The sequence below is a fragment of the Nerophis ophidion genome, linkage group LG04 (assembly GCF_033978795.1).
Source record: "Nerophis ophidion isolate RoL-2023_Sa linkage group LG04, RoL_Noph_v1.0, whole genome shotgun sequence".
Lineage (NCBI taxonomy): Eukaryota > Metazoa > Chordata > Actinopteri > Syngnathiformes > Syngnathidae > Nerophis > Nerophis ophidion.
Genome location: NC_084614.1, coordinates 42,236,511 through 42,259,502, shown reverse-complemented (window position 1 = coordinate 42,259,502; position 22,992 = coordinate 42,236,511). Strand labels below are relative to the sequence as shown.

Here is a 22,992-nt window from a genome sequence, read left to right as displayed (position 1 = left end):
TTGTAGTTGTGTCATCGGATTTGCGGCCTCATGTTTTGGACACCCGGGTGAAGAGAGGGGCGGAGCTTTCTACCGATCATCACCTGGTAGTGAGTTGGCTGCAATGGTAGGGGAGGATGCCGGACAGACCTGGCAGGCCTAAACGTATTGTGAGGGTATGCTGGGAACGTCTGGAAGAGTCTCCTGTCAGAGAGAGTTTAAATTCCCACCTCCGGATGAACTTTGAACATGTCACGAGGGAGGTGCTGGACATTGAGTCCGAGTGGACCATGTTCCGCACCTCTATTGTCGAGGCGGATGATCGGAGCTGTGACCGCAAGGTAGTTGGTGCCTGTTGTGGCCGTAATCCTAGAACCCGTTGGTGGAGACCGGCGGTAAGGGATGCCGTCAAGCTGAAGAAGGAGTCCTATCGGGTTCTTTTAACTTATAGGACTCCGGAGGCAGTGGATAGGTACCGACAGGCCAAGCAATGTGCAGCTTTAGCGGCTGCGGAGGCAAAAACTCGGACATAGGACTTCGGGGAAGCCATGGAAAACGACTTCCGGAGAGCTTCGAAGCGATTCTGGACCACCATCCGCCGCCTCAGGAAGGGGAAGCAGTGCAGTGTCAACACCGTGTATGGTGGGGATGGTGTTCTGCTGACCTCAACTGCAGATGTTGTGGTTTGGTGGAAGGAATACTTCGAATACCTCTTCAATCCCACCAACACTTCTTCTTATGAGGAAGCAGTGCCTCCTATGAGGAAGCAGTGCCTGGGGAATCTGTGGTGGGCTCTCTTATTTCTAGGGCTGAGGTTGCCGAGGTAGTTAAAAAGTTTCTTGGTGGCAAGGCCCGGGGTGGATGAGATACGCCCGGAGTTCCTTAAGGCTCTGGATGCTGTGGGGCTGTCTTGGTTGACAAGACTCTGCAGCATCGCGTGGACATCGGGGGCAGTACCTCTGGATTGGCAGACCGGGGAGGTGGTCCCTGTCTTTAAGAAGGGGGACTGGACGGTGTGTTCCAACTATCGTGGGATCACACTCCTCAACCTTCCCGGTAAGGTTTATTCATGTGTACTGGAGAGGAGGCTATGCCGGATAGTCGAACCTCGGATTCAGGAGGAACAGTGTGGTCTTTGTCCTGGTCGTGGAAGTGTGGACCAGCTCAATACTCTCGGCAGGCTTCTTGAGGGTGCATGGGAGTTTGCCCAACCAGTCTACATATGCTTTGTGGACTTGGAGAAGGCATTCGACCGTGTCCCTCGGGAAGTCCTGTGGGGAGTGCTCAGAGAGTATGGGGTATCGGACTGTCTGATTGTGGCGGTCCGTTCCCTGTACGATCAGTGTCAAAGGTTGGTCCGCATTGCCGGCAGTAAGTCGGACACATTTCCAGTCAGGGTTGGACTACGCCAAGGCTGTCCTTTGTCACTGACTCTGTTCATAACTTTTATGGAAAGAATTTCTAGCCGCAGTCAAGGCGTTGAGGGTTTCCGTTTGCTGGCTGCAGGATCGGTTCGCAGCCGAGTGTAAAGCGACCGGAATGAGAATCAGCACCTCCAAGTCTGAGTCAATGGTTCTCGCCCGGAAAAGGATGGAGTGCCATCTCCGGGTTTGGGAGGAAACCCTGCCCCAAGTGAGAGTTCAAGTACCTAGGAGTCTTGTTCACGAGTGAGGGAAGAGTGGATCGTGAGATCGACAGGCGGATCGGTGCGGCGGCGTCAGTAATGCGGACGTTGTATCGATTTGTTGTGGTGAAAAAGGAGCTGAGCTGGAAGGCAGAGCTCTCAATTTACCGGTCCATCTACGTTCCCATCCTCACCTATGGTCATGAGCATTGGGTCAGCCAGGACAAGATCCCGTGTACAAGCGGCCAAAATTAATTTCCCCCGCCTCTCACCCTATCTCTAAGGGCTCTCCCTTAGAGATAGGGTGAGAAGCTCTGTCATCCGGGAGGAGCTCAAAGTTAAGCCGCTGCTCCTCCACATTGAGAGGAGCCAGATGAGGTGGTTCGGGCATCTGGTCAGGAATCCACCCGAACGCCTCCCTAGGGAGGTGTTTAGGGCACGTCCAACCGGTAGGAGGCCACGGGGAAGACCCAGGACACGTTGGGAAGACTATGTCTCCCGGCTGGCCTGGGAACGCCTCGGGTTCCCCCGGGAGGAGCTGGACGAAGTGGCTGCGGAGAGGGAAGTCTTAGGCTGCTGCCCCCGCGACCCGACCTCGGATAAGCGGAAGAATATGGTTGGATGGATATATATACATATATACATAGATATAAATATATATACATATATACATAGATATAAATATATATATATATATATATATATATATATATATATATATACATACATACACATATATATAAACCCTTTTTCCATATAAGTTGGGAAATTGTGTTAGATGTAAATATAAACGGAATACTATGATTTGCAAATCATTTTCAACCCATATTCAGTTGAATATGCAACAAAGACAACATATTGGGAAGTTGGGAAAGGTGGCAATAAATACTGATAAAGTTGGGAAATACTCATCAAACACTTATATGGAACATCCCACAGGTGTGCAGGCTAATTGGGAACAGTTGGGTGCCATGATTGGGTATAAAAGCAGCTTCCATGAAATGCTAAGTAATTCACAAACAAGGATGGGGCGAGGGTCACCAATTTGTAAGGAAATTGTCGAACAGTTTTAGACCAACATTTCTCAACAAGCTATTGCCAGGAATTTAGGGATTTTACCATCTATGGTTCATAAAATCCTCAAAAGGTTCAGAGAATCTTGAGAAATCACTGCACGTAAGCGATGATATAACGGACCTTTGATCCCTCAGGCGGTACTGCATCAAAAACCGACATCAGTGTGTAAAGGATATCACTGCATGTGCTCAGGAACACTTCATAAAACCAATGTCAGTAACTTCAGTTGGTCTCTACATCTGTAAGTGCAAGTTAAAACTCTCCTATGCAAAGCAAAACCCGTTTATCTACAACACCAGGGAACGCCGCTCGCTTTGCTAAGATGGTCTGATGCAAAGTGGAAAAGTGTTCTGTGGTCTGACGATTCCACATTTCAAATTATATTTGGAAACTGTGGACGAAGTGTCCTCTGGAACAAAGAGGAAATAACCATCTGGATTGTTATAGGCGCAAAGTGCAAAAGCCAGCATCTGTGATGGTATGGGGATGTATTAGTGCCCAAGGCATGGGTAACTTACACATCTTTCAAGGCACCATTAATGCTGAATGGTCCATACAGGTTTTGGAGCAACATATGTTGTCATCCAAGCAACGTTATCATGGACGCCCCTGCCTATTTCAGCAAGACAATGCCAAGCCACGTGTTGCAACAGCGTGGTTTCGTAGTAAAAGAGTGCAGCACATCCCTGTACAACTACAGTACATACGCTGTCGAGCTAGCTGTGTACAAACAAAGCAGTAAATGTGGGCTAATACTTTACAGATACTGCAATACAATTGTTCATGTTTTCCAGTCTGTACAATTTGTTGTCCTATCACATTTTGTTGTGCATTACAAACTCAAAAGCCATTCAGCTGTTGATGCAGTTGCAAACTTACTGTAGCTTGTTTACGGCTACTGGAGTGGCATGCCGTCGCAAGGCGATGTGTGACTATGCTAGCAAAAACAGTTCCTCAGTGTTAAATAACAATGTTGCTACGGCTTAGTTTTTATACAGGTTACGAAACATATATGAAGTATTGTTGGCGGTTTTTAGATGCATTTTAAAATGATTTAGAGGAAGAATAGATTGTTCCCTTTAGCTGCATTTATGTCCACCTAGAACAAGTGGATTTTTACAAGTTAGAATGCAAAAAAAAAAAAAATGGGGGTATTTTTGTCCCTAATAAGATTGTAAACGACAGGCAACATTTTTTTTAAATCTCCCCCTTTAAACAGTGTTAGATCTTGCATGTGCCAAAAACACACTAAACCGTGGCCATAAACCCGAGATACATACCAAACCGTGAGTATAGCGTACCATTACACTATTACTACCGATTATTAAGTTTGAATAATTCAAAACCGGTACAATCATATAATGGAGCAACTGTACTTGTACTTATGGTGAGTTGCACAGCTTAATTACTGTACCTCAGGGTCAAGTGGGCATACAGTATGACTAAGATCTGGCATATGACTAAACTAAAAGTATACAGCAACCTGCCGGGGCCTGGAAGCAAATGGTGGATGTTAAGTACACCATCAGCCTCCATTAAAATCACCCAGCATTCTGTTTGGTCACTTGTAACCTGATGGTGAGTGAGTTCGCCCTAGGGTGCAGAAGTGAAGGGGAGGGTGTAGAGATACTGAGTCAGACGGCAAGATGTGACAGAGGGAGTGATGCAGTCTGGCTCCAATCCAGGGTTATCGCGGGCAAACGAGTTGGTATTTGCCAGCTGCCATTTTGACACATTAGCACTGCGCCAGAGGGATGCTGAAACCTGGCTGGTGTCCTCATATCTGTATGGACACTCATTGACGCTGCCTCACCAGAAGGCACCACTGACATGTTAACGCATCATTCCAGCATACAGTATAATTATAAGTGCATGCTCTTTAAACACTTAAATTAAACCAATTCCAATCATAGACATGTTTTATACTCCAATTTGAAGCCCTACATCTTTCCAAAAGCAGATTGAAATCAGACAAAAATGGTCCGCTTACCTTGGCCATAATCTAGTAAATGTGAGGAGCCCACCTTCAACCTTACCAGCATTAAAACATGCTGACCAATGCTGTACACACTGCTGTTCATCATTTTCACCAGATGAGCACATGTTATCAATCATGGATACAATAGCCAGACCATGCTACCTAAACAATTCTTAACTTTGAACTTCCAATCTTAACTGTGACTGATGCATTGACTAGAACAGGGTTGTCCTAACTACGGCCCGCGGGCCAAATGCAGCCTGCCAGTGTCTTCAATTTGGCCTGAGAGACATTATGAGTTCAACAATGCATTGCCCTGCGGAGTGCTTTTACATTAAGCCTAAATGCCAGGCAGTATCTAATTGATATACATTTACTGCTATCTTGTGGACATTGTGAGCAAATCAGAGTAATGCCCTTGAAAGTATGTTGAACTAATTGCAATGGATTTACTTATATGAGACAATCCAAACAACCTACCCTTGTCATGGGGCAACAAAAAATTTAACTAACCTAAAGGTCAACACACAATGCGGCCCCCAAGTCAAAAAGTTTGGACAACCCTGGACTAGACAATGAACCTGGGGAAACACAGATATGATGGTTGATGGGTGGGACCCTACCCAACGGTGTGCGCGTCAAATTTTCTCCCTTGGAGTAGGGGTGTCACCCGATAATTTGATTTGGAGGAGTCTGATTCGGCTATCAACCTCACAGTAAAATCGTCAGACACTGAACCCATCTCCCTGGGAGGATGCTCCGAGATGAGGGACGCACGTCGACGCACGGCGAAATTGGACACCGTTCACCCCAGGGCGCATCGCATCAAACCAGATGTGTTGCTTCGACCGATTCACTCGGGCAGGCCTTCCTCACTGCTTCCCTTTGCAACAGTAATGATGCTTCTACAGGTTCACCTTGTTACAAATTTTACTTCATTGAGATCAAGTGAGGGCTTGCCGAATTGTTCTATGTGGCTCGACTAAATTTATTACAAAGTCATACCTTCACAATAATATATGTATTTTTGTCGATATCGACAAGGCTAACAAGTTACCCTTTATCCTTGTGGTATACGGTATGGTATGGTGGTATAGGGCTGAACTCCTCGATCCATTGGTACAATTAGATTTTGGCCCTTACAGGCAAAAAAAGCACCCCTGATCAAGATTGCCAAATTGGATCGTCCTCTCAGCACTCCACTCCGCAAAATAATAATTAAAGATGTATAAAATATCGCAGACCCTAAATTGTGATCATAATCGAATCGTGAGGTGCCCAAAGATTCCTAAGAGTCACTAAATTGAACACTTTTAGATCACCTTATCCCAGGGCAGGGCGAGTATATGACTGTGATCGCTCGCTGATTGTGATTATTTTTAAGTCAATGACTGTGATCAGATGTCAGCATACATCACCTCGATCAAACATTGCGGAAATGTATGTTACAACATACCGCAGTAGTAAACAATAGGGCAGTGATTTTCAACCACTGTGCCACGGCACAGAGATATTGTCTGGTGTGCCGTGGCAAACTATGCAACTTCCCCTAATTGGTCCAAAAAATATTTTTTGCAAAATCTATAATCATAATAATGTGTCATTGTCCAGTGCCTGTGTTGTCTAGATTTTGGCAGGGTAATCTTATAATACTCCATATCAGTAGGTGGCAGCAGGTAGTTCATTGCGTTGTCGGAACGCGTCAAGAAGGGTTTGTCGTGATCCCAATATGCAGAGCACAGCGGGAGACAGTGTGCAGGTAAAAAGGTATGAAGTGCTTAAACCAAAAATTAACAAAAAAGCAGGTCCCGCGAGGAAAAGGCACTGAAGCATAAGGATGGCTATGTAAAACAAAAGTAAAACTGAAGTGGCTACAAAGTCAACAAAAACAGAATGCTGGACAACAGCAAAAACTTACAGCGTATGGAGCAAAGACGGCATCCACAAAGTACATCCGTACTTGACATGACAATCCACAATGTCCCCACAAAGAAGGATGGCCTACGCACAACTTAAATAGTTTTAATTGCGAAAACAAAGCAGGTGCGGGCAATAGCACTCAAAGGAAGGTGTGAAGCTGCTACAGGAGAACACCAACAAAACAGGACATGTCACCAAAATAACAGCGCAAGACAGGAACTAAAGCATGACACACAGGAAACAACAATAAACTCAAAATAAGGCATGGCAACCTGGTGGAGTTTCATTTTTAAACCTTTTCTGCTGATGGTGTGCCTCCGTATTTTTTTTTAATGAAAAAACTGTGCCTTGGCTCAAAGAAGGTTGAAAAACACTGCAATAGGGGATGCAACGGTACTCTGTATAATCCTGCACAGGACAATCTGCCTTTTTTCATCCTGATCCTTTGTGTGTGTGCAACCATCCCTGCCCACCATCGCAAAAGTCGGGCTCCTCACGACGTAATTAATGTCCCATCACCAATGTGCCTCTTCCCACTCACATAGCTATAAGTAGAGCCCAGGATAACAAAATAAAGAAACATGGCCAACACTAGCATAGAAGTTGAAACAACATCTAGAAGGACCAGTAACTTAATTGAAAGACTTTAGTCACACTCTCACTGTCCGTGTCATAGTGTGTGCGGTAATCCTGTCCTCAACGCCAGCTTGCAGGTAGGCACAGAATATCTTTGAGACTGAACTATTGATCCTAACTGAAAGAACAAATTTACCTTCTAATTTAAATCTGAAAATATTTAACATAAAAATTGTACTCTAAATATTTGTAATTAATTGTTTTGTTTAAGTGTTTGCTCTTAATCAACTCCTCTAATATAACATGTACTGTACTAAAAAACTCTGCAGACACTTATTTTTCAAAGTAATTTTTGAGTTTGTGAATATAAAGCCTTTGCTTCTGAAATAATCATTTTGTGTTGGTACTAGGGTTGCACGGTATACCGGTACTAATAAAGTATCGCAATACTAACTAATTGAAATTGGTACTATACCACCTTTGAAAAGTACCGGTACTGTTCTTTCATCTGAATGCCGCTGTGTGGCGATGACTACAGAGCCGAGGCGCATAATGTTGAGTATGTCAAAACACACACACAAAATGCATACAAGCAATAACAACTTGGAGAGGAAGAATGGCAATAAAGAACAAAAATTCTACTGGTTAATAAAAGAGGTGGTGAAGTGCAATATGGAGGTATTTGGCCTTCAAAACTAGCAATAAAGGTGATGCTTTAAACAGGGAAGCACCGCGCTGCAAGTCTTGGTTTAAGACACGCCTTGCCAAATGTGGCGATTAGCATTACCAACTTTGCTTCAAACTCAAGTAAACATTTAAATATTAAGCATACAGATCTGCACAAGGAGTTATAAAGAGTGACAGGTAATAGTGTAGTTGTTACATCTGCCCTGCTGTTTGGCTGCGGTGCAGACCGTAGTCGAGGCGCACAAGGGAGACGTTTCCTTAAGGGTCGATGTTTTCGTCTGGAGTACCACCCTTCACTTTACACGGCAATGGGTCTGCTACTGGTCACAATGACAAGACTGCGGATCTATAACAATCTGGTAGCTTTATTATTAGTTATGCAGGACACAACCGGACCCGTTCATCCTTCTACTGCGCAGTGCACGCACTACTGCTCTTTCTCTTTAGTCGCCCACTCACTCACTGACGTCACTCAGCCAACACGTTGCCATTTTCAGAAACACACATACACTACTCTTAAAAGTTAACCAGCTACCTTTTTGTGCACATGTAGATACATAGACAAACACACAGCTGCTTGGTTTGATGCCAAATATGAGCGGAGTTAAGACCGCCCACCAAACATGAACTCATTTTATAACAAACTGCTACAATTTTTGTTTATCTTTAACAAATATGTGTTTCACTTGCTACATGTCTTATCTTTGTACATGTATCCACAGTTTTGTTTTTAGTACTTACTAATAATTGTATTTATGTTAAAACATTATATTAAATTTTAATATAATGTCAATAAAGCTTTGTATTATATTCTAACCCAGGGGTGACAAACATACGGCCCGTGGGCCGGATCAGGTTTTATCCGGCCCGCCTGATGAGTTTGCCAAGTATTAAAATGAGTTGCATTTTATTATTTTTTTTGTGAAAGAAACTGCTGTTCTGAATGTGTCCACTGGATGTCACAATAGCAATTCTGTTAGGACCAGCAAGAGGTTTGTGTCTTCCGCTTCAAACACATCGTTATTTGGCACCCTTACTCTCCTACCTTGAAAATAATTTTTTGTCTTGAAAATCAACTTTTACCAATGTAAGAGGCCTCGTTTTCATCTTTTTTCCTTAATAATAACATTAATAATAATAATAGATAGATACAACTCTTTTCTATACACCCAAAGGGCTTTGGAATATCAGAGCCATTAGAGGCTGGAGGCATGGACCAAACCGGTGAAATAAATTGTTCTACCAACGGGTTCTAGGATTACCGCCACGACAGGCGCCAACTAAGGTATGAAAATATAGTGAGAAAACTTAACCCTTTTGAATAGTTTTACCTCTGATTTTCACGGTTTGTTGAGTTTACTCTGGATTGATACGTGGACATGACAAAGGAGGTGTTTGATACCTCGAATGGGCATTGACCTGAATTACTCAAATTAATCCACAAGATGGCAAAACGTTGCAGACTTTAAGTTAAAGTTAACTTTAAGTTAAAGTTTTTTAAGTTAAGTTAGATTGCCAGACATATCAACATAATTTGAAAACACCCTGCAGGCCTGATTACTTATAAAGCTCTTGATGTGTGGCGGGCCGTCTTAAAAATGCCGGCAAGCCACATTTGGCCCGTGAGCCATTGTTTGTCAATTAATAATTAAATAAACACACTTCATAGCCTCAATGCATATTTTAGGGAAAATTGTTGAAATAAAAAAATGTTCTGCTTAACATAACCATTATTCTTTCTTTGTAGGGATTAAAAGATAAAACATATTTAAACACAGAGCGCAACACCCACCCCCCACCGCTCTATTGCAGCTTCCGTGCTGACATGTCAGCATATTTAAAGTTTTGGGCCCTCAATGTGGTCTGGATCTAACAATTGTTTTTAACTACACAAAATGAACGATTAATCGGAGAAACAAAATAGAAATTGAATCTTTTTCCTAATCAAACTAATCAATTCAATCAATCACTACTTCCATCCATTTCTACCGCTTATTCCCTTTCAGGGTCGCGGGGGGCGCTGGCGCCTATCTCAGCTACATATTTACATAATATTTAGTGTAGGGCAAAAATATGTAAAATATTCTTAAACATCCATCCATCCATTTTCTACCGCTTGTCCCTAAACATAAAAACGTTGCACTGTGGTGCAATGGCAATATTTTAAGTGTGATGTGGTGAGGGACAACTGTGTAGGTGAAAAAGGGTATTAATATTAGTATCAAAATGTCTGCTCTTTCTCCTTACATTTAGAGCAGTGGTTCTTAACCTTGTTGGAGGTACTGAACCCCACCAGATTTATATGCGCCTTCATCGAACCCTTCTTTAGTGAAAAATGAAACTTTTTTTTTTTTCAAATTCAAGACAAAAAGTTATGTTTTTTTTACTGGTGCACAAAATGAACATCACCTTGTTCAAAGAACAACACAAACAGTGCATGAACTCACAACAAATTACACACCTGCAAATCAGATGGAAAATTAGAAGGAAAATTGTTTGGGGTATCCATAATACGCCGATAGGGAGAAGTTTTTATTTACACGATGAGTTGGGTGTCTTGACCTCAGCTGCGGAGGCTCCACCGAACCCCTGAGGCCGACTCACCTAACCCCTAGGGTTCGGTCAAACCCAGGTTAAGAACCACTGATTTAGAGCCTGATTTACTAACATCCAAATACCATGGACTAAACAGCGTGTGCAAAAAAAAAAGTGTGTACTAAAAGTAGGCGTGTGATCTACTAAGACTGCATGTGCAATTGAAAAGTGGTAAAGACCATCCTATTGAGGAGTTTGCGTGCATATGGGGAATTTACCACCGAGACAATTATTTTCTGCACATTTATGTTATCATGCTCCTACCTGTGTGCAATGTGTTGAACCAGCCGCACAAATCTATAATCTGTAACACCTTTTCTGAATCGCAATCTAGACAATCGCAATCTATGCACAATAAGACTGGGCGATATGGACCAAAAATTATATCTCGGTATTTTTATGTTGCATCGCGGTATACATAACGAAATTTTAAACAAAGTGTTTATTTTAAGCTCAACACACATTACTCTTACTAACAGTGTTCTGAAATTACTTTAAATAAGTAATTCATAGTTACGTCTTACTTACCCAAAAAAGTAATTTAATTACTAATCTGATTACTTTTTAATACATGTAATGAATTGCTAGGGAAAATAATTAATGTGTTATTTTAAAAACACATTTTAATAATGTCATACATGTATGCAGTTTCTATGAGAGCATTGTGTGCGTGCATGTGTGTACCTTTAAAAGGAAATTTCTGTTTCCAAGCAACGTGTGACGTTCGCGGGGATTCCACAGGATTTGTTAGCTTTAGCAATTAGCACAGCAGCGGCAATTTGTTGGCCCTGGCGGCTGTTTTGTTGAATCTTTTCACCGGCTTGTGTTACCTTTAGTTAATAAAGAGGAGCTGTTGCCCGCCCCCGCCAGCCCCTGGAACTACGGTGCGGGTACATCAGCTGTGCGCGAACACGAATGTGACTGGCCGCTAACGACCGTAACAAAGCACATCACAAGATAACGGTATGGCGGTATTTTCTCCAATATATACCATCCATCGATCCATCCATTTTCTACCGCTTATTCCCTTTTGGGGTCGCGGGGGGCGCTGGCACCTATCTCAGCTACAATCGGGTGGAAGGCAGGGTACACCCTGGACAAGTCACCACCTCATCACAGGGCCAACACAGATAGACAGACAACATTCACATTCACACACTAGGGCCAATTTAGTGTTGCCAATCAACCTATCCCCAGGTGCATGTCTTTGGAGGTGGGAGGAAGCCAGAGTACCCGGAGGGAACCCACGCATTCACGGGGAGAACATGCAAACTTCACACAGAAAGATCCCGAGCCTGGATTTGAACCCAGGACTGCAAGAACTTCGTATTGTGAGGCAGACGCACTAACCCCTCTGCCACCGTGAAGCCCCAAATATATACCACTTTCTAAAATATAAAGGTATTAACTATAACAGCGGTATACCGCTCAGCCCTAATGCAGGCTAGTTATGTGCACATGGACACATTTAATTAAAAGCCTAACAGGAAAAAAAATGCTTAATGTAGACACGCCATTTGGAATATTCTGACCTGATCACACACGTTCGGATCAAAATTTAATTCCGATCGAAATTAGTGGTTTGTGGCGAAAGGCATTCATTCGAATTGTAGCGCATGAAAACACACCTTCCGAAATCCAGGTAAGAATTATCATTATTGCGCATGTATTTGATGTCAGCTATACTTTGGTGGTAGAGGTGGCACTAAAATAGTCTCGAAATGAAGCGATTGTCTTGCTGCTGTCTCCCCCTATTCAACATGTACAGAGGTAGTGTTATATGCTGTTGATTTGGTTGCTTTAATATAGGGCTGGGCGATATGGCCTTTTTTTAATATCTTAATATTTTTAGGCGATACGTGATATATATCTCAATATTTTGCCTCAGTCTTGAATGAACACTTGATACATATAATCACAGCAGTATGATGATTCTATGTGTCTACATTAAAAAATTATTGTTCATACTGCATTAATATATGCTCATTTTAAACTTTCATGCAGAGAGGGAAATCACAACTAAGTCAATTGACCAAAACTGTATTTATTAAAGTTATTAGCAGGTGACTTTTCAAATGATGCTACATATTAGCAGTAATGCTACTTTTGGTAGCAACGCTTATGCCCTACACTTGACAAATTAAAGTTGTCTGACATATTTCCGCTTGAAGCCGAACCACCGCCAGACGATGGACCTCGTGCTGTTTTTCTTGGGAATTAATACTTCCTTCATTTATTACCAGATTCACACCTTCTTTCTCTTGTATTACCACTTGCACAGCTTCGCTAACATCCCAGCTAACGTTAGCCATGCTGCTACCTCTGCTGGGCGAGGGCGTATATGTGACGTATGACGTGACAGTATGTGACGTATGTAAAAAGGTGCGCTTACACTCTGTGAGAAGGAGACACAAGAAGGAGTGGAAAGAGCCTGTAGTGTAATGCCCGCAGCTAAAAACAACTGCGTGAGAACGTATACTCGAATATCACGATATAGTCATTTTCTATATCGCACAGAGACAACCCCGCAATATATCGCGTATATCAATATATAGCCCAGCCCTACTTTAAAACAAAACTAGCAAAAACAAAAGTATAGTCTGGAGTGTCATGTGTCGATGTAACAACTAAAGAAGACTTCCAGTTGTTGTCATAACGAGCTGTTTCATTTACACCATTACAGCGACTCCAGTGCTAACTGCTATCCTCCGGCACATACACAGATGATGATGATGATGATAATGATGATGATGATGATGATGGATTAGATTTATATCGCACTTTTTCTATTATTAGATACTCAAAGCGCTCACAGAGAAGTGGGAACCCATCATTCATTCACATCTGGTGGTGGTAAGCTACATCTGTAGCCACAGCTGCCCTGGGGTAGACTGACGGAAGCGTGGCTGCCAGTTTGCGCCTACGACACCTCCGACCACCACCTATCATTCATTTCACCAGTGTGAGCGGCACCGGGGGCAAGGGTGAAGTGTCCTGCCCAAGGACACAACGGCAGCGATTTGGATGTCAATAGGCGGGGCGCGAACCTGCTACCCTCAGGTTTCTGGCACGGCCGCTCTACCCACTACGCCATGCCGCCCAAAAATGTTGTAACATAAAAACTCGCCACAACCTGTACATAACCACAACATAAAAAGCACAGAACAGCTCCATTTCAAAAAGAGAGGTAAAACAAAAGTAGTGAATAGAAAGAAAAAAAATTATAAATACCGTGACAAGCAGAAATGCACAAAGCCATGTTTGATAACAGTGGAAGTCTAATGCTTCTTCAGCACCTGCAGTGAGCGAACTAGTCCAAAAGAAGCGGCCACAGCACAAATAATAACACACCTTTCTGTTTATGTTAAGTTCTGCGCGTATCGAAGTTAAGTATTCCGATTGAAGGTGTGATGCATGAAAATGTCATAATCAGATCATTTTTTCAGGGTTCATGTACACAGTAACATTCTAATCCGAATGATGATCAGATTATATAAATGTTGTCCATCTACACGTGGCTACTGACACTTAATTCTGTGCGTGAGGTTGGGGATGGCATCACCAGCATATTCGTGCGTCTGGAATGACTCAAAAGCAAGAAAATACAAAAAGACGTCTTTTGATATAGGCGATATAATATAGTAAAAAAAAAATCCTAAATAAAAAAACTAAAAAGGCAACATGCAGACACCAAAACACATCTATTGAATTCTTTGTAATCAGCCCGTTAAAGGGGAAGTGCACTATTTTTGAATTATGACTATAGTTTGATTATTATGAGAGACATGACGACAAATGTGATTTTTATGTTTTAAATGCATTCTAAATAATGAATACATCGATTAAAATTAATTTTACAATGGAAGCTAGGGGAGCCACTCAAACATCCAAACACCTCAATTAAGGTTTTAAATACATGGACATGATGTAAGTATATATGTAATGTAGGAATGGGCACATTCAAAATAACATTTAATATTTACATATTTTGATTATTTCAAGCATTATATAAAAAATGCATGCTGTTTACTTTTTTTTTTGTATCTTTCATCACTGATTATTGCTCACTCCAGACTTCATGAGAGCCAACAAACAAAATAAAACACCACTTACTGTGGAACCTCTGCATTTATTAGGATGCCGACTGTTAGGATGTTCATATATTCCCATTTAGGGGAAGAATTTCTCATAATTGTAGCAAAGAAACAGGGGTTTGGGAGGGCCGGGGGGGGTTAACAAGCGTCTTTTCGTGTCATTCTTGCCAGCTCCGTATTCTCAATGGCTGTCAAAGTGTACCAACTTGACGGATTACATCCTCAGCCATCTACTTTTCTGGTGACAGGGCATGATTTATGACGTACAATAAATTTACAGGGAGCAAGGAAGCGAGGAAGCAGCAGACCACTCGATGATGTAAACATAGGGACACACGGTAGTGATCACGTCACAGCTCTGAATATTTTGTCTGTGTTAGCACTTATCACAACAGTATAACTAATACTTGATTAATATTCAAAAAACAAAATGGAAATGGAGTATTATTGGCGCTTTTTGAATGGTTATTTATTTGATTTTATGGGCAAAATAGTGGCGCTCTCAGTGGACTTTTATTTACGTGTATTTAATATTTAGATCGCAACAACAACAAAAATTCCATCCCTTGTCATGTCTTTTATAATGATTGTGACCAAAAATTGCAGTTCCCCTTTAAGTCATCCAGCAGCTAAAAGTTATAAAAGGAAATTGCTGAATAGACCACGTCTAATATTTTTTTATTTCTCACTGTTCAAAATGTTGAAACACACAATGATTTGCTATCCATTGTCTGTCTATGCAGCGCAAAAACTGATCCTGCAACCGTGTGTGGAACTGTCTGTTTGCAGCTCCTTCTACTTCACGTTTAGCAGATCAGCTTTGCGTGTGCTATCAAGTTTGCACATGTTTTAATCCACACAAACCTTCAGTAAATCAGGTCTGAGATGTTTTGCTCTTTTTCTTGCATTTTTTTATTTCAATAATATGCTCCCGACAAACAAACAAACCAGGGTTTCTTCATGATAGGGCCAGGTCCCAAAGAGCCGCCAAAAAAGTATGTGTTTCTCAGCTGTAGGGCGTACTTTTCCACCACTTGCAGCAGTAACGCAATCTCAAACAAACAAAAGAAGTCAAGCGCTAAAGTCATAGAGAAGTTTCATAAAAACAAACATTACGAGTGGAGTGGTGAGGCTGTATTTTCATTTGCACTTTAATTCTATTGACAGTTTAGTTAAAAAAAAAAAACGTATTAATCATAGATTTATTTTTTCACAACATAATTGTAAGTACATTTTTAGGCAGTATCTTTGGTCATATTTGGTTAGTACGTATTTTTCTAATCAGCCTGACCCAAGTCTAAGGTTTAGGTATTAAAAAAATAACAATATTCGTGATTAACACATGGTTTCATATAATTTTCCAAGGTTGTTAACCTGTTAAACTGTAAGTATCCATCCATCCATTTTCTACTGCTTGTCCCTTTCGGGGTCGCGGGTGGGTGCTGGAGCCTACCTCAGCTGCATTTGAGCGGAAGGCTGGGGTACACCCTGAACAAGTCCCCACCTTATCACAGATAGACGGACAACATTCACACTCACATTCACACACTAGAGCCAGTTTAGTGTTGCCAATCAACCTATCCCCAGGTGCTTGTCTTTGGAGATGGGAGTAAGCTGGAGTACCCGGAGGGAACCCACGCAGTCACAGGGAGAACATGCTAACTGCACACAGAAAGATCATGAAACTGGGATTGAACTCACGACCTTCGTATTGTGAGACACAGGCACTAACCCGTGATAGATATTATTACTGAAAACAAAAAAATCAAGTGTAAAATTAATAACGTAGTGTTAGTGTTTGAGTGGGCCCTGTGCCCCTCTGCAGTGGAAAAGTTGGACCCCTAGGTCAAAAAGGTTGGCATATATTACATCCATCCATCCATTTTTTACTGCTTATCCCTTTTGGGATCACGGGGGGTGGCTGGAGCCTATCTCAGCTACAATCGGGCGGAAGGCGGTGTACACCCTGGTCAAGTCGTCACCTCATCACAGGGCCAACACAGACAACATTCACATCACATTCACACACTAGGGCCAATTTAGTGTTGCCAATCAACCTATCCCCAGGTGCATGTCTTTGGAAGTGAGAGGAAGCCGTAGTACCCGGAAGGAACCCACGCAGTCATGGGTAGAACATGCAAACTCCACACAAAAAGATCCCGAGCACAGGATTGAACCCAGGACTGCTCAGGCCCTTCATATTGTGAGGCAGATGCACTAACCCCATATACCACCGTGCTGCCTGCATATATTACATTGATGCGTAAAAGTGGATCAGATAATCTTTAGTTGTACCTGTATGCTTTTTCCTGTATTCTTTTTTTTTTTTGAAAATGGTATTGATTACATAATTACCTGTTGTTGTTTGTGTTTCATTTTAAGAGTCATTTAAAGTTGTTTAGACAAACGCTAAGCTAGTTTTGTGCAGTACAATTTGTTCCCTTCGGTTACCCAAAATGAACTAAACCTGACCTTATAACTTTGGTATCATTTTACACATGTAGTTGCCTTGAGGAGGTACAAAACATACACTAGTGTTGCTCTAATTCAGGGGTAGGGAACCTATGGCTCTAGAGCCAGATGTGGCTCTTTTGATGACTGCATCTGGCTCTCAGATAAATCTTGGCTGACATTGCTTAACATAATTCCGCTGGTAATCACAGTGTTAAAAATAACATTCAAAATATAAAACGTTCTCATACATTTTAATCCATCCATCTGTTTTCTACCGCACCTGTTCAAGAAGTCGCATTAATGGTAAGAAGCATTTTATTTATCATCGGTGAGCTTCCGAATAAGAATGTTATTAAAAAGAATACGAGACTTATTATGTGAAGATTTGCCACTTCATTTAAGTTTGTGCTTCATTGTTTTGTATTTAAATAAATAAATGGGTTGTACGTGTATAGCGCTTTTCTACCTTCAAGGTACTCAAAGCGCTTTGACATTACTTCCACATTTACCCATTCACACACACATTCACACACTGATGGAGGGAGCTGCCATGCAAGGCGCCAACCAGCACCCATCAGGAGCAAGGGTGAAGTGTCTTGCTCAGGACACAACGGACGTGACGAGGTTGGTAGTAGGTGGGAATTGGACCAGGGACCCTCGGGTTGCGCACGGCCACTCTCCCACTGCGCCACGCCGTCCCTACTATTTACTTCCCATCAGTGCTCTTATTTTGTTTCCATTTCCTGCATGTCCCGCTTAGCGCTGTTTTTTCCCCTCACCTGCCAATTAGCATGTTTTTATTTATGCTTGTCTTGCACGTTCCTCAGGGCTCGAAAATTGACTATTGTTTAAAACTTTACATGTGAGACTGCTTCATTCTCCTCTGTTGGTGATATTAAAATCATCTCTCTTGGTTCCTGCATCTTGGGATCGCTACTACTGCTGCATTGAGAGTTTGTGACATATTATATTTTATAAATGTTGGTCTTACTTAAAAATGCAGACATTTAGTTGTATTCAGTGTTAAAAAATATGATATGGCTCTCAAGGAAATACATTTTAAAATATTTGGCTCAAATGGCTCTCTCAGCGGGCTTCACGGTGGAAGAGGGGTTAGTGCAACTGCCTCACAATTACAAAGGTCCTGAGTAGTCTGGGGTTCAATCCCGGGCTCGGGAACTTTCTGTGTGGAGTTTGCATGTCCTCTCCGTGAATGCGTGGGTTCCCTCCGGGTACTCCGGCTTCCTCCCACCTTTGAAGACATGCACCTGTGGATGTTGTAAGCACAATACCAATGGCGCGCAATTTGCAAAATGTGCAACTGCGTTTTGCAAATTTAATGTCAAATCCAATCAAATGTTTATTGAATTAATCACTATATAGTGTACATCCACGACTAAACTACTACCAAGTGTGAAATCAGGCCGGGTGGCCTATTTCAAGTTCCAGGTAACCCTACATTATTATATATTATAAATAGTAAACCAAGTTGTGGCCATTGGTATTGTGCTTACAACATGGATAAGTTGATTGGCAACACTAAATGGGCCCAAGTGTGTGAATGTGAGTGTGAATGTCTATCTGTGTTGGCCCTGTGATGAAATGGCGACTTGTCCAGGGTGTACGCCACCTTCCGCCCGATTGTAGCCGAGATAGGCACCAGCGCCCCCCACGACCCCAAAAGGAATAAGTGTCACGCCTGTAAGATTATGTTTTGGATTTTTTTCCATGTTCGGTCAGGTAATGTTTAGTTTTTTGGACATTTAGTTCTGTCTTGGCACTTCCTGGTTTGTTTTCGTCTCCATGCCAAGCCATTAATTTTCACCTGTCATGTCACGTCCCTGTTCTCAGCCTCACACCTGTTTTCACTAATGATCATAGCTACTATTTAAGTCACTCTTTTTCTTGTCTTCGTCCTGGGATCTTCACACACCCTACCCATGCTGCACCTCCTTCATGCCCTCGTCCATATTTCCATGCCGTGTAAGTTTTTGTATTCATGCCATTGTGCTAGTTTTGTTTATAGTTCATTATTATTCATGCCGATCGTGCAAGTGTTTTTGTTTCATGTTTGTAGTTTGCAGCATTTATGTTAGTCTTTTGTTTCACAGCATAGTTTTGTACTTCCGCCCTCGTGCGTGCCTTTTGTTTGTCTTATTAGTTACAGTGTTAAATAAATACTCACAGTCAAGTCTCGCCCGTGCAAATCATTCTCTGCATCGAAGAAACAACCTTAATCCAAGCCCAAACTTGACAATAAGCAGTAGAAAATGGATGGATGGATGGGCTCTCTCAGCCCTAAAAGGTTCCCGACCCCTGCTCTAATTGGTGGACAAACCTGGTAAGAATTGATTATCATTTTTTTGCACACACCAGTAGTAGATCTGGTAAAATATGATCACATTTCCTTAGGTTTTTTTTTTTTCATTTTGTGTTTTTTTTGTTTGTTGTTTTTGCAGCATCCTTGAGTGAAGGCAGTGGTGTCCTGTACCTACACACAGGTGATGACACATAATGAACTTGGGGTTCTAAGACATGGCCTTTTAAGCACCCCAAAAAGACAGTTAAAATAGGAAGACAGTTTTTTAAGAAGAAAAAAAAAAGCAATGCAAAGGTTAAAGTTGAAAGCAGCTGTGCTTGGACTCACCTTGAGCGGCCGTTCCTCGGCTGCAGAAAACACTTGCTATCAAAGTAGCCACATACCAAATCATAGTACTATTCCCCACCGGAAGTTAACCTCATCCTAGCTCAAAGTGCCCCTTTTCGGTGAAGTGCTCATTGTCGAGAGTCCCAGCGCGGGTGGAAGGTGGCCGGTATCCTTTTCTGTTTTATTTCAAATCAAGCCCTGGACACTTCTCCATCAGAAGGCTCCCTCGACCGTCTCCTCCGCGCTTCACTCGCATCCCGACACCGAGCACCTGCGCCAATGTGACCACAGAAAGCAGCTCTCGGTGACACACAGACAAGCGCGTGTCTCCGAGAGCCCGCCTCTACTCTTCTCTCATTGGTCCGTTTGAGGGTATTCCTTCCGCTGGTTGGTCACCCTGGTTGGCCAAGTCGTTGCCGGTGTGATGCATTCTAACACTCCGCAATACCTCGGAATTTCTGTATCCCGACCTGAGGAAATTACGTCAACGATTAAAAAGAAGCAAAACGAAGTGTTGTGTTTTTACGTGGAAGGCGTTTTTAGTGTCCATTGGCGCACATTAACACTGGCATTATGTTATAAATCATTATCTACTGCTTAAATTATTGTTTTTTTTGTTTTTTTTTGTGAAGCACACATTACCTCAATGGGGCAATCAGCTCGCTAGAAAGAGAGAATGTCAGATTTCCTGGAGAGTGTTAATGCAGCACGACAGGAAGCAATTTCAAGGTGGGTTGGCTTTAGAAGCCCAAGAGGAGCTGCAGTATCATCCTGCGCAATAATAATAATACTTCTAATAATATACATAATACTGTATGAATATTGCAGCAGTGCCTTACAAACCTTTATGATAATAATACAACACAATACTAGAAATATTCCCCGCCTTCTGTTATTTTTGATTATTTTCTCAAATATTCAATGTGTGTAAATTAAATGTTTGGCTTTGTACTGAACACTGGCCCTGACTTTGCAGTACTCACAGCAACTAGCAATTCTCCTGCGATTCATGCGGATTAAATGTACTTCAAATGATGAGTCAGCTATAAATTGCTCATGTGTTTGAATACGGACACTTTGAAATTTAAATGGGAACATTATCACCAGACCTATGTAAGCGTCAATATATACCTTGATGTTGCAGAAAAAAGACCATATGTTTTTTAACCGATTTTCGAACTCTAAAAGGGTGAATTTGGCGATTTAAACGCCTTTCAATTGTTCGCTGTCAGAGCGATGACCTTTCACCCGTTACGTTACGATGGCAAGCAATCCGCCATTTTCTCAAACACATTACACACACAAGTCAAATTAGCTCTGTTATTTTCAGTTTTTTTCGACTGTTTTCCGTACCTTGGAGACATCATGCCTCGTCGGTGCGTTGTCGGAGGGTGTAACAACACGATCAGGGACGGATTCAAGTTGACTTACGTGGAGTGTGCATCAATTAGCACGGCATGTTAATCGATGCTAACATGCTATTTAGGCTAGCTTTGTGTACATATTGCATCGTTATGCCTCATTTGTAGCTATATTTGCATCCAGCCTTTCCCTCCACCCACATTTAATGCCAAACAAATACATACCAATCAACGGATTCAAGTTGCACAAGTGTCAAAAGATGCGAAAGTCCCTCGTTTGTTCTGCACATTTTACCGATGATAGCGACGCTACGACAGAGATGTGTGGATATCCTGCGACACTCAAAGGAGATGCATTTCCAACAATAAAGTCAAAGAAATCACAAAGGTGAGTTTTGTTGATGTTATTGACTTATGTGCTAATCAGACATATTTGGTCACGGCATGACTGCCAGCTAATCGATGGTAACATGCTATTTGGGCTAGCTGTATGTACATTTGTAGCTATATTTGCATCCAGCCTTTCCCTCCACCCACATTTAATGCCAAACAAACACTTACCAATCGACGGATTTAAGTTGCTCCAGTGGTCAAAAGATGCAATCGTTGGTTAAAAGGCGATCGCCTAATAGCTTTAATAGCTATTCGCTCAATGGCTTCAGTTTCTTCTTCAATTTCGTTTTCGCTATCTGCCTCCACACTCCATCCATCCGTTTCAATACATGCATAATCTGTTGAATCGCTTAAGCCGCTGAAATCCGAGTCTGAATCCGAGCTAATGTCGCTATATCTTGCTGTGCTATCCGCCATGTTTGTTTGTATTGGCGTCACTATGTGACGTCACAGGAAAATAGACGGCTGCATTTACAGATAGCGAAAATCAGGCACTTTAAAGCCTTTTTTCGGGATTTTCCATGATGGGTAAAATTTAGAAAAAAAACTTCGAAACATAAAATAAGCCACTGGGAATTGATTTTTATTGGTTTTAACCCTTCTGAAATTGGGATAATGTTCTCCTTTTAACGGAGTCAAGTGTCAAGTTTTTTTTACTAACTGTTAAACCTTTCATCCAGTGGCCAGCAATATAAAAGTAGAATAAATATATATAATGTTTAATTTATTAATTGTTAAAATATGTCTTTGGTTGACATGGTTTAAGCCAGGTTATTACCGCCATAAACACACCTCAATTAGCAGTCATTAACCATTCTGACACACAATTCGCTCATTGTTGTTGAATTTAGTTTCATTTTTAAGTAATTGTGTGGTAATGGGCAGCACGGTGTGGAGTTGGCATGTTCTCCCCGTAAATGTGTGGGTTCCCTCCGGGTACTCCGGCTTGCTCCCACCTCCAAAGACATGCACCTGGGGATTGGTTGATTGGCATCACTAAATTGGCCCTAGTGTGTGAATGTGAGTGTGAATGTTGTCTGTCTATCTGTGTTGGCCCTGCGATGAGGGGATGACTTGTCCAGGGTGTACGCCGCCTTCTGTAACGCGTTGGTCACATGGTGATGTGGAGTCATTCTCCCAGGAATGCTGACGAGCCTTTGACACAGCGTGAAGGTAAGAATAAATGAATTATTGAAATTTAAATCAGACCCTAACAAAGAAAAAATTGCTCTATTGGCACAAAAGGCGCTTAGCATGGGAGCTAGCATAAACAAAGGACCTAGTGTAGAAGCTAGCTGGTAGCGAACAGGAATTCAGAAGTCGATACTTGTTGCGTGAAAATAAAATTACGAAGCCTGACAGAATGAACGAAGGAGGCAGAGTTAAATCAAGACAGTAATTACAAAACAGGTGTGCGTCTGGAACAAGTGGCAGGTGAAACTAATACGTAACCGTGGTGACAAAACAAACAAGGAAGTGCAACCAGGAACCAAAGAAGTCAAACACCAACAGAACATAATACCAAAAGACTGAAAAACCTAAACATAATAAACATAATATGATTCGGGCAACAGATCACAACACCTTCCGCCCGATTGTAGCTGATA

At 42.0% G+C, this 22,992-nt stretch overlaps 1 protein-coding gene across 3 annotated transcripts in view; it reads right to left on the bottom strand.

Moving 5' to 3' along the window:
• The window catches only part of LOC133551415 (protein turtle homolog B-like), a 268,622-nt gene extending 248,620 nt beyond the window's left edge, over positions 1–20,002 (bottom strand). Inside the window, exon 1 of one of the 3 annotated variants that reach the window (XM_061898088.1) lies at positions 19,632–20,002. In XM_061898088.1, coding sequence (XP_061754072.1) covers positions 19,632–19,695 — 64 coding nt within the window. In that variant the 5' untranslated portion in view covers positions 19,696–20,002. The remainder of the gene's footprint in view (positions 1–19,631) is intronic. The other 2 variants (XM_061898087.1, XM_061898089.1) reach the window with 2 other exon arrangements.
• Positions 20,003–22,992: the final 2,990 nt, after the last annotated feature.